Genomic DNA, 18,792 nt, shown 5'->3' with positions numbered 1-18,792 from the left:
TGAAGTGGCACCCCTACCAGATGCAAATTAGGCACACCCTCCTTCCAGGTGATCTTCAGAGAAGATTGGCATTTGCTCAATGGCTTATCAACAGGCCGCAGCGATTCATCTCTGAGGTTCTGATTGGAGACGAGGCAACATTCCGGATGGACAGCACTGTGAACACCAGAAATGTACGCCACTATGCTGACAAGGAGAACAAGCCTAGAAATTTCACCTATGATGTTCCACATTCTAAGGAGAAAGTTACTGTGTGGATTGGCATGTTAGGGAACAACCACCTCATCGGGCCTTACTTTTTTCAACAGAATGTCACTGGAGCGGCATACCTGAATATGATCAATGACGTTGTTGCCCCCAGAATTGCATGCAAGATATGGGAGGGGTCGAAATGGAGCAGTGCCACGACTTTGGTGGTGCCAGGATAGGGCCCCTGCACACCGTACAGTCAGGGTTAGGGAAAGACTCCAAGAACTTTTTCCCAACAGAGTCGTCGGATTGGGGCATGGTGTAGAGTGGCCGCCAAGGTCCCCGGATTTAACCCCTTGTGACTTTTGTCTTTGGGGGTACTTGAAGTCAAAGGTCTACACAACACCCCCTCTGAACATCCAGGATCTGACCACACGCATCACCAATGAAGTCACTGCCTTGAGAAGGACAAGAATCGTCAGGCGTGCTGTTCATTCCATGATCAACAGGGCACATCATTGCATCAACCTGGATGGAAGTCAGGTGGAAGGACGTGCTGGAGGACATTAAAGATTGAAGTTCGAGTTTGACAAACTGCAAATGAAATAGATTCTGTGAAAGCAAAGACAACCAGTGGAACTGAACTTTTGTTTATTTTTTAATAAGACAGTTGAACTTTATTTCACCTTCTTGAAAACAAAAGCATTAACAAAGTTGTTAAACTTAAATAAAAGAGAAAAACACAATAAGGTACTTTGTATTTTATGTTGCATTTTGTTGTGTATCTTCTTTGGTTCAAACTTGGAATGGGCTAAAATGCACTCTTGTTACATAATAGACTCTCTATTCAAAACCACTGATGCAAGACCAATGAAATTTTCACATGAGTTCAAAATATAGGTATCAAATTTGGAAGAATTCTTTATTTTAGAAATAATTTAGTGTTCAATCAGAAGGACATTTTTTTGGGACGCGCTGTAGATAAATGCATGCATGGACGGAAGTCCCAGGGGGACGCGTCCCCTTACAATTTTGAAAGGGGGGGCACAATATCAAATGTCCCCCCTAGTATTTGTGGTCTATTTTAATTCATTCAAAATTTGTATTAGAAAAAAAAAATTTCCGGGGGTAAATGTGCCCCCTACATTTGGGGATAGTAGCGATGCTACATAATGTGTAAAATTTAATTTTAAAAATACATTTCTAACAATCTTCTGGAAACTATTGTTCGTTTCAGACATGGTAGCCTTGCCCCAGCTTGTAGTAGCTGGTATGGAGAATTGGGGGCTGGTGACATACCGAGAATCATACATGCTTTACGATGAACGAGAGACACCGACAGAAACACTTCAAGAGATAGCTTTTGTAATCGCTCACGAACTTGGCCATCAGGTAGAACCATTTCTCTTTAATAGTCACTCCAGTCAACGTTAGAAGGTTTTGTTAAAGCTGGGTACAATGGTGAATAAAGTACAGTGTAAGATTGTCATTCTATTCTGCCCTTTATATATAAACTTGAGTCATAATTAAGACCTAGGGCCTTATGTTTTACATTTTTTAATTAGCAGAATATGTCAATGGGAATAATTTTAGATTTCACCTTTTACCTTGCTTTTGCCTGAAGGACATTTCAGAATGTTTTTCTTCACATTTCAAGGTTAAGATTCATATTAAGCATGTTATGCAGGCTTACCCTTCGTCAAACAAGGTGATACAATTCGTGTCAAACATTAAGACTGATAACGACTTTGAGTATCGAAAGTCTTTAACGAGCATTTTTTATGGACAAAAGTTTAAACCATCATCTTAATGATCATCGGGCAGTCATCAGGGTCAGGGATGTAGATAAAAGGGTCTGTGGTTACCTATACTTCAAAACTATTAAATAAATCAACGTTGTAAAGTTACACTAATTTTATTGGACGTTACAACTTGACTTAATGCAAATTATACAGTCTTGTTTATGATATTGTACTGCTTATGGTTCGTGCGCATTACCCATTCTTAATTTTATGTTTGAAAAAGTACGAAAGTAAAAAGGCTAATTCCTGCCATGCTGAAAAAGTATCGGAAGTGTTGCTATACGACAAGAAGGTACCTACAGTGATCGATACAAAACGGTGATCTATCCGATCGATTGTCGTTTCCTCAGCTACAGTTGTGACGAGCAGTGTGTCAAGATTACAGATAGGAAGGGAAATCACTGGAAGAATTGGTGTTGAAAAATATGTATATTCACTGTAATTGACACGAAGATGAGCAAACATTTAAAAACATCCGATGTGTGAAACTAGCTGTTGCCTGCTTAATTCTCATGGTGATAGGGTCTGTACAACATCGAGTAATACACTAATACAGGGGTTAGTAGCCCTTTTCAGATATCAAATCCTCCATGCTTCCCCTGAGGAAACGTATTCATTGTTTTTTTTTTAAGTTCTGAATTCTTGATAGATGCATGGGGATAAATGAAAATAAAGTTATTCCCATTACTTATGACTAATAGAATGGTCTGTTGATATTGTTGATTACTTGTGACTGCTCCAATGACTTGGCAGTCTCGGCATTTATCAATTCATGTATGATTTGTAATAAGAGCTATATTTTTTCATCAGATTTCTATCTGTTTCGTTGCAGTGGTATAGTAACTTGGTTACTCAGGTTTATTGGGATGAGCTTTGGCTGAAGGAATGCTTTGCGACAGTCATGGGAAAGATCGCTCTTGAAGAACTATTTCCAGAGTGGGCAATGGTAAGTTGTGAGGTCCGAAGAGTTTTGATGGATAGATGGGTAATCATAAGAAAGATTGTCCTTTCAGAGTAAGCAATGGTAAAATGTGAAATTCGAAGAGTTTAGATGGTAAGTTGGGACAATCATGGAAAGATCATCCTTGTTAGCCTTGTAGAACTCTTTCTTGGGTGACCAATAGTAAGTTGTAAAGTCCGAGGTGTTCAGTGCGACAATCATAGGAAAGTTTGTCTTTGAAGAACTCCTTTCAGAGTGGGCAATGGTAGGTTGTGGAGTCCGAAGTATTTAAATAAGGTGGGGTAGTTGCTTCGCCCTTGAAGAACTCTTTCCAGAGTGGGCAATAGGAAGTTGTATGGTCCGCAAAGTTCAGATGGCAACTGGAGTTCTATAAAAAAATTAGTTTGAATTAAGTTGAACTTAATCAATGTTATAATATTAGACTATCAACCAATGTTTGCATCATATTTCTTACTGTACAATTATGAAATCTGGGTCTAATCTTGACACTAATTCAATCTTAAGTTGGAAGTTTAATTTAATTCCAGTTAAGTTGATTTAATCATAGTAATCGTCCAAATATGCATTATACGGTCTATGTGGGCCTAATAAGAATACAAAAAGACTTACTTATTTTGTTTTATGAATATACCCCCCCCCCCTCCCATTGTACCTCACAGTGGGATGAGCAATTTGTGGTGAAGGATTTGCAGATGGTAATGAAACTGGATTCCTTGGTGACGTCACATCCTATCCAGCAACCTGTTACTAAAGTGGGTGACATCATGGACAACTTTGACATGATCAGCTATCAGAAAGTAAGATAGACCTTACACTTTTGGGTATCAACACTTCTCTATCTAAATCTATATAATTCCAAGAAACATATTTCAAAAAGCTTTATACTCTTGTGTCAGATATGACACCGTGACCTAGGAGTAATTGTTTCTTATTTTGTCTTGAAGTATTGGAAAGTATAATATAAAGTATAATCGATTTTGGAAACTCCCTTTTGTTTAATCTACCCCAGAATCAGTTAGTCAAAATTCAGAAACTTCAAAATGCTGCCGCTCGCATCGTTTCTCTGTCCACCAGACGCACTCACATTACTCCTATTTTAAGATCCTTACATTGGCTCCCTGTAAAACAGCGTATTATGTTCAAGATTTTGTTGTTAACTTTCCATTGTGTTCATGGCTCATCTCCCCAGTACCTTATTTCACTGATCAAAAATTATACCCCTTCAAGACCTTTACGTTCCTCCTTTTCCAATTCTCTTGTTACCCCCAAAGTTTCCAAAACCTGGGGTGAAAGATCATTTGTTTACTCATCCTCTAAGCTATGGAATAGCCTCCCTCAAAACATCAAACAGTGCTTGACCTCTGATACTTTTAAACATTACCCCAAAACATTTCTGTTCAATTCTTCTTAATTTCTTTTACAATTTCCTAAAAAGCGCCTTGAGCACTCTACAGAGTGGATTTGGCGCAATATAAGTCTAATTATTATTATTATTAAAGAAATTATACTTTTGGGAATTTCCCCATGAAAAAGAAATGCTGCAAGTAAAAGAACGAATACACAATATACTACTCTATAATTTTACATAAAAAATACTTTTGTTTCACTTCCTTTCGTCAAAAAGGGCAAAGAACTGAAGATCTAAAAGGTAGAAGTATGTGAGGCATTTTGATAATTGAAGATCTGAAGATCTCAAAAGTAGAAGTATGTGAGGCATTTTGATAATTTACCAACTGTCACTGAAGAAATTTGTGACATTAAACTGTCAAGGGAAAAAGCTTCTAAGTCCAAATTATGTAGAAAAATATTGACATTATTAACAATTTGAACGTTGTTATTTCAAGATACGAAAGATTCTTTTCATCTGTTTTTGTTGCAGAGTCCGGCCATTCTTCGAATGCTTCAACACAGCATAAGATATGAAACCTTTAAGGAGGGTCTTGAGGTAAGTCATCACAAAGAACAATAAGAATAAAATAAATATATATTGGTCTTCTTGTTTGGTAATTTAGATAAACAAAGATCGGGCATGGTGGCTCAGTTGTAGAGCGCCCGCCTCATGAACGGAAAGTCGTGGGCTCGATCATGCCGAGTCATACCAAACACTGATGAGATCTTCTGCCTTCTTGCTAGACACTCAGCATTTAGATTGGAGAAGGGTAATAATAACATGCAGTTTCCCGCGTGTAGAGCAGTTACCTTACTGTAGTGGCTACCCTGGGTAAATAAAACTTATCATTATTTTTTTATTAATATTATTATTATTAATAGATTTGTATCGAAACCACTTACCAGTCAAGACAATTAAGGATGAGTTAGGATTTAATAACTTTGATTTAAATGTCATTATCATATTAAATCTTATACGTAATACTTTGACTTAGTATCAGTGATAAGTGCCACTAAATCATTTATTACCTTAATCACTCAAACCTTAATATGGCAAATACTATTATTAGTAGGTTTTGTGAGAGAGGGGAAAGATATACAATCTCAGATTTTACACAATATTTAACAACTAAGATTTAAACAAAATAGTTTGCTATTGTTACTTTTGCTGTATCTTGAAACATTTTGTTTATGTTCCGTTATGCTAATTTCCTTCAATCTCTTTCTCTTTCCAAATCTGAATACCAGGTCTTCCTCCAGAACAAGCAATATGGTAATGCTGACGCATGGGATATTTGGCGGGCAATATCTTCGGTACGTATTGAAATATCTGAAAATTTTATTTTTGTTATCCACGTTTGATAATAATTCTCACTCTACTGAAAGGAGAATTGTATTGCATAAATTGAAATACACCCTCGTTGATAAAAAAAAAGGTTTTACATTTGAAAGGAACACTGCTTAAGTTTATTAATCGAAGAGTACTGTGTATTCACGTTTGCATAAAATACCCGAGGATTTAAAAGGTTAACCAAGTAATACTAGGTGATAAAACGAGAGAGATGAAACAAATATTCTATGTATCTTTTATGATTTCTGAACTGATACAAGTTCGTATATTACGTTGAATGTTGAGGAAAAAAATATATAATGCAGAAAGTACTTCAAAACTGTATTATGTATTTTTTGTTGTGTTTCAGGTAACTCAGGCTCACGGCCAGTACCGGGATATCAGCGAACTTATGGCGCCATGGTTAGGTCAAATGGGCTATCCTGTAGTTACTGTGTCACGTGACTGTGGTCATGACATGGTTTGTCTTCATCAGGAGCATTTCTTATTGGACAGGGGAAAGACAGAGGTCGCTGAATCAAAGTACAAGTAAGACAATGATTTGGGTCAAATGAACGTGACAAGGATATCTGGGGACTGTTTCCTGAAAGTTGTCAGCACTGACAAGTTGTCTTTCTCCGACAGTAACCATAATAACAGTCAGAGCCAGTGCCTGTCAGCCAATCAAAACCAAGGATTTCGCTGAAATCGTCAGCAGTGACAATTCAGTTAGTGCTGACAACTTTCATGAAACACCCTCCTGATCAGTACCAAAGTTATGCCAGACCAGACCGACCAAGACTTATTATGTTATATATTTATTTCCAGTGACATAACAGCAGTCGAATTTGAGTCGCTTTATTTTGTGTGACTGTAGGTAGCATATGAAAGCAAGATAGAATAGAATGTAAGTGTTAAAGGCATTCAGTAACTAAAACCATGGAGTCCAAATCCATAAATTTATCTTTCTACTATCGTGACTACATTGTACTCGTATTAGCAAACCGTTAGTCGAGACAAGAATTACCTGAGCTTTTCGAGACAAAGTCAGTCATTCGAAATAAAGTAAACAATGATATAATAACAAACACATTATCAAAATATACATTGATATCAGTTCCTATCTGATGTTTTCATGACCTGAAAATTAGTTTGAACATTCAATCACTACATATTATTTCATCTATGTAAATAAACTTTTATTTCGAATGTTGTAGATATATTTGGCCTATTCCGGTGACGTTTTCATCAGCTGCTAGTAATGACATTATCTCCCCGTATATGTACTGGTTGAATACGAGAGAAGGTTCGTATGTCATTCAACTTATCCCACTCCTGACATCACAAATCAGTCACTTCATCATAATTCTATTTAATGTTTGTAAATTTTCGAGCATCGTTTATAACACGCAATCAGCCTATGACTTGGCCTGTAGTCCATAGGAAGAAGAATATAAAGAAAAAATGTTTATTAGCAATTTTTTGGCAATCAACATAGGAATCATATGAATAAGATTTCATGCTTTATTTTTTTCCAAAATTTAACAATCATAGTGCGATTTGAACTGATAATGAGTGCTTTTTTCTCAATGATATTAATATCTTCTTTCCAGTAAATATATCTCTTAGCTTTTTAAAACTTTCATTCAAGGACGATTTGCGATCCCCAATGTCCAACGTGATCAGTGGATATTGGTGAATGTCAATAGGACTGGTTTCTTCAGGACCAATTATCACATCCACAACTGGCGGCTTCTCTCGCGGCAGCTAATGGATGACCACACGGTAAATGATTGTTGACATGTTTGTCCATCCAGCCCTGCAGAGCTAAGACAGAGAATTAAAAAATAGAATTTAATCTCAATCTTTCACTTTGTTTTGTGATGCAAACATGCTATATTTATTTAACGTCTATATTCTTGAATAACATGAACCTTCCATTTTGTTTTCTATACTCACCAGCTATCCACTGTCTGAAATATGAGTAAACCCCCTAATGTGTGACTAGCATTATTTCAGTCTAACAATTACCCTACTAATCGCATTTGTTAAATTAGACTCTAAATTAACAAATGCGATTAGCAGGGTATTATATCGTGCTGTACATTAACAAAATTATAGCATTTCACAAACGTTTTGAAGGTTCTTGTTACCTTGCATCTAAATGTTTCTTTCTTAGTTTTATTTGCAGTTTCGTTTCCATGAAACGTTAATTAATAGGTTGGGAGGTTTTGGACCTTGTTATTGATCTAACGTTTCCTGTTTCTTTTTTTTCTTTTTTTTGCACAGGTCATCTCACCAGCCAGTCGTGCCGCGCTGATTGACGACGTGTTCAGCTTGGCAACAGAAGGTCGTCTGAACTTATCTGTTGCTCTTGACCTGACTAGATACCTTGAGAGTGAGATGGACTATGTCCCTTGGAAGGGCGCCATAGTTACATTTAAATACATTGACCGCATGCTAAGAACAACGCCTGTCTATGGAATCTTCAAGGTTTGTTGAATTTGGGTTAGCTTCGTGCATGGCAAGAAGCAGAGAACTATGAAGAAAGTTGGACTGAAACCAAGATTAGCTCTATTCCTTATCTTTTTTAAATCTTTATTTGTCCTTGCCCTCATTTAGGCCTAGTTCTCCTGCTTTTCCCACTCTCTTTCTCCCTTTCCTTCTCTTTAACTCCTTATTTCCTTTTATTCTTCTACTTCTTGATCCTCTTTTTCTTCATTTTCATCTTCTTCTTCATCTACATCACCATATCACAATCATTATCTTCTTCTTCCTTATTTTAGAGTTCATTTCAAGTAACAGAAGAGCTGTGAAATTCAGGCTTCTTTCATTTTTGAAATGATGTGTTCATATCTTCATTAGATAGGACATTAGAAAACTGTATATACATGTTTCTAACAGATACAAATGCGCAAAGGTGATTAAAGGAGAATGAAACCATTGGAACAAGATAGCTTGTGTGAAAACAGAAAAATCAAAGAAACAGATCAACGAAAGTTTGAGAAAAATCGGACAAATAATGAGAAAGTTATGAGCATTTGAATATTGCGATCACTAATGCTATGAAGATAGCAAATTGGCAATGCGACAAAGATGTGTGATGTCACTTGTGAACAACTCTCCCCATTACTTTAGTATATATTTCACTAGAATTGCCTCTTTTATCACATCTATCCATAAATCATGTGTTCTGTCTACATGAGGGCATGTAATACATATTTTTTTAAGAATACATCATGGATAAAGAGTTTGTATCATCATAAGAAAAAGCAAAAGAGACATTTTGAGGGTATTTTATAGTCCACCAAAGGGAAAGTTGTTCATCAGTGACATCACACATCCTTGTCGCATTGCCAATGTGAGGATCTCCATAGCATTAGTGATTGCAATATTCAAATGCTCATAACTTTCTATTTGTCCGATTTTTCTCAAACTTTCTTTATTCTTATTCTTTGATTTTTCTGTTTCTACACAAGCCTATTTGTTCCAAAGGTTTCATTCCCCTTTAAATACCACTTTATTATCAGGTTTGATATCTACTTGTGAGTAATCAGTTTTGCTATTGTAATCATGATCAAGGTCAACATATATTATAACAATACTACTACTGTTATTATTACATCTACTACTACTACTACTACTACTACTACTACTACTACTACTACTACTACTACTACTGCTACTACTACATCTACTACTAATACTAATACTAGTACTACTACTACTAACAGAGCAATGTTTTATACATAGCAATGTTTTCCCTGCTTTAAGCCAGGAGCCCCGCATTTAGCGGGGAGTAGCTACTACTACTACTACCACCACCACTATACTACTTCTACTACAACTACTACTACTACTATTACAAATACCAATAGTAGTAGTAGTAGTAGTAGTAGTAGTAGTAGTAGTAGTAGTAGAAGTAGTAGTACATAGGCGGATCCAGGGGGGCCCGAGGGGCCCGGGCCCCCCCCCCCCCCTATTGGCGGAGCAAAAAAAAAAGAAAAAAGGAAAAAGAAAGGAAAAATAGAAAAGGAAGGAAAAGAGAGGAGAAAAGAAGAAAGGCAAACATAAGAGGAGGAACATGATTGAATAAAATAACATGAGGGGAAGACTTTGAAAATAATTTTTTGAAAATTCTATTTGTTAGGATATAAAATTTTCGCTCGCGCTTCGCGCTCTTATTGTCTTTTAGGGGATTTGCATATCTTGCTCAATATGGAGCTTGAAATATCAAACTTTGAAGTCAATATACAAAACATATTTCAGCTGGGAAATTGAACTTTCATTATTTTGTTTGATTTACAAATTGATTTTAAAAAAGTGCTCTGTAAAAATGTCTGTGTTATGGTCTGAATATTATCATTTTCTGCTTGCGCTGCGCGCTCGCAAAATTTGATTTGTCAGGTACCTATTATTTTCCTGTATTCCATAAAGTTCTCAAAAAGTTCCCTATTCAGGTCAGATTGTCAAAACGTATCAGCTAGCGCTGCACGCTAGCATTTTGATTAGTGAGTTATGTATCCCAATATTATTTCTAAATCAAACTACTTTGATGACAGTTTATCAAAAATTTCGGCTCGCGATTTCCGCTCGCATTGATAGATATCATGCATTTTATGCATAATTACAAAAGTGCTTTAAATGTCCAGTTTTCAGGCCATAATATTAACAGATTTCGCGCTCTCATGCTTAGGAAGAGAAATAGGAAGATAGTCATCATTTTCTTATGATGACATAATGTCCCGGTCCTATGTAAAAACTCAAAGTAATAATAATAAAATACATTAGCTCTTTTTTAACTGTCATCCATCACGATTCACAATTTTCCCACAAAGTGTTTACAATACAGAGCTTAAATTGACCCTTTGTTAGATGGGAATATCAAATATTTTTAGCTCGCGCTTTGCGCTCGCTTTATTGATTTTCATGATAAGAAAGGTACTTAGAATACCAAATTCTAGGTCGAAATCTAAAACACGCGTTAATTCAGATATGCAGATTGTTCTCTATTTAAATCATTATCCAGTTTCAGATCACAATATCAAAAAGTGTCTGCTCGCGGATAAATAACTTATCCTTTTCATGATTTACAAAACATGAATAGAGTGTCCAGAATTTTTCCGCTCGCGCTTCGTGCTCGCATCAATAAAGTTTAGTTTAAATACCTAGAGTCCTTCCAAGATTACAAAAAGTGCTTAGCATTTCCATTATTCAGGTAAAAAAGGTCAAATTTTTCAGCTCGCGCTTCGCGCTCGCAATATTTGAATGTTGAAATATGTAACGTCTTCATGGCTAAATGCAAACAGTCCATAACAGGTACAATTTCGAGCAGTTCAAAACGTATACAAAAATTTTCTGCTCGCGCTCTGCGCTCGCATTATTAATGTAAGGAAGATCCCCACTTACTCATCCTTTTCATGATTTACAAAACTAATTGAATAGAGTGTCTTGTTCAGTAGGTCTAAATCTCGAAATTTCTTGCTCACGCTTCGTGCTCGCATGTTTAATTATATACCTATTCTGTTAAACAAAACGTGCTAAGAATTTCCATTCCTTAGGTAAAAATGTAAAAAAATTTCGGCTCGCGCTTCGCGCTCGCATTATTTGATTTTTAAAAATGTGTAACGTCTTCATGGCTAATTCCAAGCAAGTATTTAAAACAGTACCTTTTCCATCACTTCATTCTGCTCACTCTTTACGTTCGTAGTAATTATTAACTTGCATACACATCTTTTTTTTTTCAGGAAGACAAACATTTCCCAGAATGTTCAAAATTTTAGGAAAAAGTACATAAGATTTCCAAAAAAATTAGCTCGCGCTTCGCGCTCGCATTATATAAATAAGGGTTATGGTATTATACATTTATGTTTCATAAGAATAAAGCTAAAAAGTGACCATTAGGACTACCCCTTCAAAGAAACAAAAAATCCCGGCAAAAATCATATTCGAGCGGCCGATCGGGGAAAATATGGCTGAAAAAAATTCCGGGCCCCCCCTATTGGCAAAGGCTGGATCCGCCCCTGTAGTAGTAGTACATGTAGTAGCAGTAGCAGTAGTAGTAGTAGTAGTAGTAGTAGTAGTAGTAGTAGTAGCAGTAGTAGTAGTAGTAGTAGTAGTAGTAGTAGTAGTAGTAGTAGTAGTAGTAGTAGTAGTAGTAGTAGTAGTAGTAGTAGTAGTAGTAGTAGTAGTAGTAGTAGTAGTAGTAGTAGTAGTAGTAGTAGTAGTATTGAAAGGATCCTCTCCACCATTTTGACTTTGGTAGAGCCTAATAACAAATAATATTTCCCTCTTTGTATTTGTGTTCATTTTAGGATTATATTCTTCACCAAGCTCAGACTGTTTATGATTACGTGGGATGGAACAACACTGGACCACATCAGAAAAAGTAAATGAATAGCTAGTTATAAGATAATTGTCAAGAATGTCAAGCAACTTTAAAATCCAATAAAATGGTCAAATGTTTGTATGTTCCCCTGGACCTTTTTATTCGATAAAGTATTGATTGATCAAGACAAATAAAAAAGGAAATGATCTTGAATGCTTGGTAAAAGAAATGTGTGATTGTATTATCAACCTTCCCATTTTGAAGAAAGTTGAATTTGAATAAATCAAATAAAATGATGCTGTTCATGGGTATCATTTTGGGCTAATTTTTGACAGAGGGTGTCAATAATTGATTGTTAATCTCATTATATTTGATCTTACCAGGTTATTACGAGTGATGATTCTCCAACAGATGTGTGCATATGGGCATGAAAGATGTATAGACAAAACAAAGGACTTATTTAGAAACTTTTCAAATGGCCATGAGTAAGTACTAAGTTGACTCCTGAAGACGGACAGTCAACCTGTCCGAAACGTCAAGTCTCTCTACTACTCATCATCTCTACTCGCCGACTCAAGCCAGCATCTCCTCATCAGCTCTACTACTCAAGCTGTTCTCACTCAACATTCCTTCTGGTTTACAGTCCTTTTCAGGACTATTTTCAAGAAAGAATACTCTATTCTCAAATCTCCACTTTCTCGCCTATCCACTTCTTCTCTTCTATCCACTGTTTCTATAACACTCCACATGGTGTACCGTAAACCACATCAGCAATTGTACATGCCACCATGCAAACCTTCAAACAACATCATTATCCTTTTAGTTTATAAGTTCTTGGATATCAGAAGAGGTTAACCTTTTGTTCTCATCAAATTTTGTTGGATTCATTAATTCAATAAAATAGTTATCTTCCAACTTACTTATCTAATTTTCTTAGATCCGTCACTTCAACAGGAATTTATTTTCTGTTTTCAGAAAAGCATTTTAACTGCGTTGATTCAAAATGTTTTCAAAGTTATCCTGTAACAAATACCTTTATTTCGGGCTTATTTTCGGAAAAAGTGCTCCATGATTCCCGTTATTATGAGAGAATGTTTTGTTTTTACATTAACATCTGTTAGTAATTCATCCCTTAATTGATAATGAATGGTAGTATCCACCAGGAATGGATTCGGTAATACTGATGAAAATGAAAATTTCAAGTCAGATATCTTTGATTTCAGAATTGTAATCTTAGACCATTCCTATACATGCACGCATACAGTGGCATAATGATCAAAATTTTGAGGGGGCACGATATGGGTTAGTGGGCAAAATTTATTTAAAAAGTTGCGAGCGAGGCGGGCTTGCAAAAATTTTGACATATTCATCACAAAAAATTTTCATAAATTTTTACACAATATTCAGAAAATATCATATTTCATCCTTCTCTCTTTTTTTCTTGGTTGTGATTTTTTTTTTTGGGGGGGGCAAGCCCCCCTATCTGTACGCCACTGCATACATCATGTTATTTGCCAAGTGACCTCTTTTATTTGTAGTGCTCAAGTGCTTGTTACAATCGTTTCCTAATAGGATTTGAGTAATGTATCATCTGCAAAGTTGTTTAAACATTAGAATAGAACCATCACTCTATATATCTGACCCGGCCCTTTTTCTTCAAAGGATTCCTCCCGATTACCGGAGCTTCGCCTATAGCACACGGGTGGCCTCTGGAGGACCTGAGATATGGGACTCTACCTGGGATTCCTACAAAGCTAGCTCACCAGCCGAAGCTAAACATTGGTTGGCGGCACTCACAGCCACGGGGGAACCTTGGCTTATTAACAGGTGAGTAGAATTTTTTCATCAGGAAAAAGGTACTCCCCTCCCGATGTATGACACTGATATGGAACCCCTAGCAAACATTCTGTGAAATAAAGCACGGTAGTGATGGTTATGTTCTAAGCAATAGTGTGCAGAAAAGGAATCTGTTATACTCCACTGGAAGTGGACTGCTAACCAGAGGATCATATTCATCAACATCGGAAGACAGATAACTTGTAAGATAATATGTACTAAAATGGAAATATCATATATCCATCACTCAAAACATTTGAAAAATGATAGTTTGTAGTTACCTACATGTATATCTTTGTTACCATGGTTATTCAATTAATGTTGCACCAGTAAAATTGGATATGCACACTTCGTGCCTTGCAGCAATACACATGAGATAAACATGTCAATGGGGTTGATTTCTTATCTTCTTTTGACATTTCATTCCTTTATCTTTTTCTTTTATTTCTTGCACAATACCATATGCTAATGAATCAATGATAAACCTCAACCTATATCTCACCCTTCAAACTCCTAACACCTTGAAGAATTGCCTTTATTATTATTGTTCATCCACCCAGACTTTTATCCCGCACTCTTGATCCTGAGCAGCTTACTCTGACTGATGCAGTCAGTGTGTTCCAGTATGTATCACGGAATCCTATTGGTGGGTTCCTGGCTTGGAATTTCTTCAGGGACCAATGGAATTTGTTGAAAAATAGGTATGGAGAACTTTCGTAGATTCCATTCCAACACCCTTTTCCAATGATTAAAAGAAGAGGAGGAAAAAAATCAAAACAGTTTTGACCACTTCAGTGAGAATAATATATATATGATTTGCCAGTGTGAAAGAGGAGTGATAATGATGGTTATTGAGATAATGGTAAGCGAAGAGATGACTTTGAAGATAAGGGCTGCAATGATTATTACGAAGTAGATGACGGGTATGATGACAATGAACGGTGATGATTGATGATGATGGTGATGATGATGATGACTGCTGCTGATGATGATGATGGTGGTGATGTTGATGATTATGATGATGATGATGATGATGATGATGATGATGACTGCTGCTGTTGATAATGATGATGATGACTGCTGCTGCTGATGATGATAATGATGATGATGATGACTGCTGCTGTTGATGATGATGGTGATGATGATGATGGTGATGATGATGGTGATGATGATGGTGATGATGATGATGACTGCTGCTGCTGCTGATGATGGTGATGATGATGATTACTGCTGCTGCTGATGATGATAATGATGATGATGATGACTGCTGCTGTTGATGATGATGATGATGATGATGATGATGATGATGATGACTGCTGCTGTTGATGATGATGATGATGATGATGATGATGACTGCTGCTGTTGATGATGATGATGATGATGATGATGACTGCTGCTGTTGATGATGATGATGATGATGACTGCTGCTGTTGATGATGATGATGATGATGATGATGACTGCTGCTGTTGATGATGATGATGATGATGATGATGATGACTGCTGCTGCTGCTGATGATGGTGATGATGATGATGACTGCTGCTGTTGATGATGATGATGACTGCTGCTGCTGATGATAATGATGATGATGATGACTGCTGCTGTTGATGATGATGATGATGATGATGATGACTGCTGCTGTTGATGATGATGATGACTGCTGCTGCTGATGATGATGGTGATGATGATGATGACTGCTGCTGCTGCTGATCATATGATAATGATTATTGTAAAGTGATTTCACTAAGCTTTCACATGAGAAATGCACCAAAAATTAATCTTACGATATACTAAAGACTGCGAGAGATTTTCCCTAAATCATTTCTCTATAACTGAATCATTCTTTATGCATGTAGATATGGATCTGGTTTGTTTTTAATGGGAAACATAATCACAGCTGTGACTGAATGGTTTAACACACAATACCAACTCGAAGAGGTAAGTTACCACATCAACAAAATAATTCAGATGATTTTGTTTTCTTGCACAATTAAAATTTTTGTAAATCCATAGAGGGATTTCATGTGTGCTTAACGGTAAACTACATCAATCATATTGATTGTGCAAAGGCTTCACATTGTACAATATTCCACTTAGAACTGAAAAGCAGTATTCCTGTTTTTTAATTGGAAAGTGGAGGAAATAAAGAAAATATTCCTCCAGTGACATACCTGATATTTCACTGAATATAATAAAACTGTTTTGGAATATTGAATGTTTTAATTAGTCTTATTTTTCAACTGCATAATCATTTTGGTCCTCTTCAAAAAATGGCATTAATTAAAAAAAAATATTTTGAATCAAATTACATTTCTTTCATCCATATGTTACACCATTCATTCCTTTTAATGTGGTTTATAAGAAAAACAAACTGTAAAGTGAAAAGAGAGAGAGCTAATTATTGTTGATAACAAAATCATAAGTATAATTACATAATTATAATTACAAAACTTCCAACAAATTAATTAATTACACTTGCTTATAGTGCATAATACTTACTTTGTAAGAAGTCTCTAAGCGCTCTACAGTATTGCAGCATAATTACCCTGGCTTTAGCACTGCAGCTGTTACGCGCGCTGCGTTTCAAGGAATAAATTCCTGCCAGGTACCCATTTACCTCACCTGGGTTGAGTGAAGCACATTGTGGATCAATTTCTTGCTGAAGGAAATTACGCCATGGTTGGGAATCGAACCCACGACCCTCTGTTTCAGAGTCCGGAGACTAATCCACTGGGCCACAACGCTCCATGCGTGCAGATACTTTATTGAAATACAGATTTTTTCTCAAACAGTCAAGTGAATTCCATTTAAAATTATTACATCCAAATTACTTTTTTGAGAGCAATTAAAATAATGTTGAACTGCTCATCCATGTGTTCTGTAAATTCAGCAGCGGATCCAGTCGGTTCGATATAAAACCGTTTCATAAGCCATATTGTTTGTGCACAATTGTAAGCCCACCAAAAACAGCATATCTAATGATCTCGCTAGATCTACCCCTGCTATTCATATTCTTATGATATAAGTGGAATATTTTTTGATTGATGGTAATACTCCATTTTATTTTTCTGAAAATCTTCCCCAGTTGGAGACCTTTATGTCAAGCAAACACGAAGACTTGGAGAACCTGGCTGGTTTCAGTAATTTCCTTCAAGCGGTTGATAAGACAAAGGCTAATATCAACTGGATGGAGAACAATTATGGACAAATTGAGGAGTGGCTTGAGAACTGGAAGAGAGAAAACTCTTGAACAATGGTGAAGTGATTCATACTCCACATCAAGGGTACTTTTAGATGCGTTGTAATCACAAGCAGAGGATCTTTGAATATTTCAGAGTTGCTGTCAAGTCGATGGAACGAACATGGAAGTGATGCTTTATATTGGAAGTGAGGACAAATTGGCTGTTGCTGTGAAACATTTTAGGAATGAATGTTTAAAGCCAGGAACTTAAAGACATGAGAATGTGAAAGGTAATCACTTCGGAAACAAAGAAAATGAAGAGTGGACAAGGATGGAAAATTTTTTGCATTGGGAGGTAAATCTATGTGAAGATAGGTGGAGAAAAGAAGAGAGGCATTTATGGAACTCTGTCAATACAGAAACAGACTGAAAGTGCAATGTGGACTTCATTGAAGACAACAAAAAATGGCATTAGCATGTGAAACAAACTGTGAGGTGAGAGTTGCTTTAAACAAAGAAAAGATTACAAGACTGAACGTAAATCTGGTGGAGCAAATTATTAAGTGCTTTAAAACTGCATGGAAAAGACACAATATAAGATACTCAAGGAATTGGAGTTGAAGACAATATCTGCTACAGCGAATCTATATTCATGATAGATGTCCTGAGGTGAAAATAAAGAGTGGTAAACAAAGAATGTTAAGAAGTGGAAGCATATTATTTGTCGTTTGTATATATCAAAATATAGAAGAGAACAACACTTCCTCATTAGAAATGTTTATACTCAGTGTTTTCATTACTATGAAAAAGAAAATTTCAGTGTATTAGTAAATGTCTGACGGAGAACATGGATGAGAAATTATTTGAAACTCTCAGCACAAGTGTAAAGTATTTATTGACAGCTTTAGAAGTCCCTACTGGAAGAGAACGCTATGTGGAAAGAAAAATGCATGTAAAGTGTATCATGTGAATATATAGATATCGTGTGATGTGTACAGATTAAACAATTATATTGGATTGTTTGAGGTAGTCCTATTTTTGAAAGAAATTTTGTATTTTCATAATTTGATCTAATTATTTAATATTGTGTCTTGGTATTATATATTTAATGGAAACATTTTGTGAGTTGGTGGCCAATGTCAGTGTGTACAGTTTCTTGTTATAACTGTTTTATCAATACATAAATAATATAGTTATATACACAGTATTCATCTAATATAAAAAGGATAACAAGAATTTTATTTTTCATTTGTGTTATACAAAAACTTAGAGAATATGAGCTGACTCAGAATCTTTACTTTGTGATTATGAATTTTAAAGGACAAGTCCACCCCAACAAAAACTCGATTTGAATAAAAAGAGAAAAATTCAACAAGCATAACACTGAAAATTTCATCAAAATCGGATGTAAAATAAGAAAGTTATGACATTTTAAAGTTTCGCTTCATTTCACAAAATATGAACGAGCCAGTTACATCAAAATCAGAGAGTCGATGATGTCACTCACTATTTCTTTTGTTTTTATTGTTTGAAATATGAAATATTTTGATTTTCTCGTCCATGTCATGTGAAATGAAGTTTCATTCCTCCCTGAACACGTGGAATTCCATTATTTTAACATTTCGTGCTTCAGGCAAGGAGGTCCTAATCATCAAATTCGTACAAATTGAAATATTGTATAATTCAAACAATAAAAAACAAAAGAAATAGAGAGTGAATGACATCATCGACTCTTTCATTTGGATGTAACTGGCCCGTTCATATAACTATTTTTTTA

At 35.9% G+C, this 18,792-nt stretch overlaps 2 protein-coding genes and 1 long non-coding RNA gene across 3 annotated transcripts in view; all 3 read left to right on the top strand.

Annotated features, from left to right (window-relative positions):
* The window catches only part of LOC121412487 (aminopeptidase N-like), a 32,087-nt gene extending 26,816 nt beyond the window's left edge, over positions 1-5,271 (top strand). Inside the window, exons 4-8 of the mRNA XM_041605301.1 lie at positions 1,427-1,581; positions 2,824-2,937; positions 3,612-3,749; positions 4,832-4,897; positions 5,224-5,271. Of these exons, the coding sequence (XP_041461235.1) occupies positions 1,427-1,581; positions 2,824-2,937; positions 3,612-3,749; positions 4,832-4,897; positions 5,224-5,271 (521 nt within the window). The remainder of the gene's footprint in view (positions 1-1,426; positions 1,582-2,823; positions 2,938-3,611; positions 3,750-4,831; positions 4,898-5,223) is intronic.
* Positions 5,272-5,607: 336 nt separating this feature from the next.
* Positions 5,608-6,939, top strand: LOC121412560. The gene is made up of 3 exons (XR_005969633.1): positions 5,608-5,655; positions 6,042-6,220; positions 6,889-6,939. It is a non-coding gene; the product is annotated as an uncharacterized LOC121412560 (long non-coding RNA).
* Positions 6,940-6,947: 8 nt separating this feature from the next.
* Positions 6,948-17,272, top strand: LOC121412486 (thyrotropin-releasing hormone-degrading ectoenzyme-like). Its single transcript, XM_041605300.1, has 9 exons — positions 6,948-6,977; positions 7,323-7,456; positions 7,961-8,164; positions 11,986-12,059; positions 12,383-12,484; positions 13,662-13,826; positions 14,396-14,536; positions 15,691-15,772; positions 16,920-17,272. The coding sequence occupies exons 1-9, from the start codon at positions 6,953-6,955 to the stop codon at positions 17,082-17,084; spliced, it is 1,092 nt and encodes a 363-aa protein (XP_041461234.1). The 5' UTR covers positions 6,948-6,952; the 3' UTR covers positions 17,085-17,272.
* Positions 17,273-18,792: the final 1,520 nt, after the last annotated feature.

The sequence above is a fragment of the Lytechinus variegatus genome, chromosome 4, assembly GCF_018143015.1.
Source record: "Lytechinus variegatus isolate NC3 chromosome 4, Lvar_3.0, whole genome shotgun sequence".
Lineage (NCBI taxonomy): Eukaryota > Metazoa > Echinodermata > Echinoidea > Temnopleuroida > Toxopneustidae > Lytechinus > Lytechinus variegatus.
This window is presented reverse-complemented; position numbering and strand designations above follow the sequence as displayed.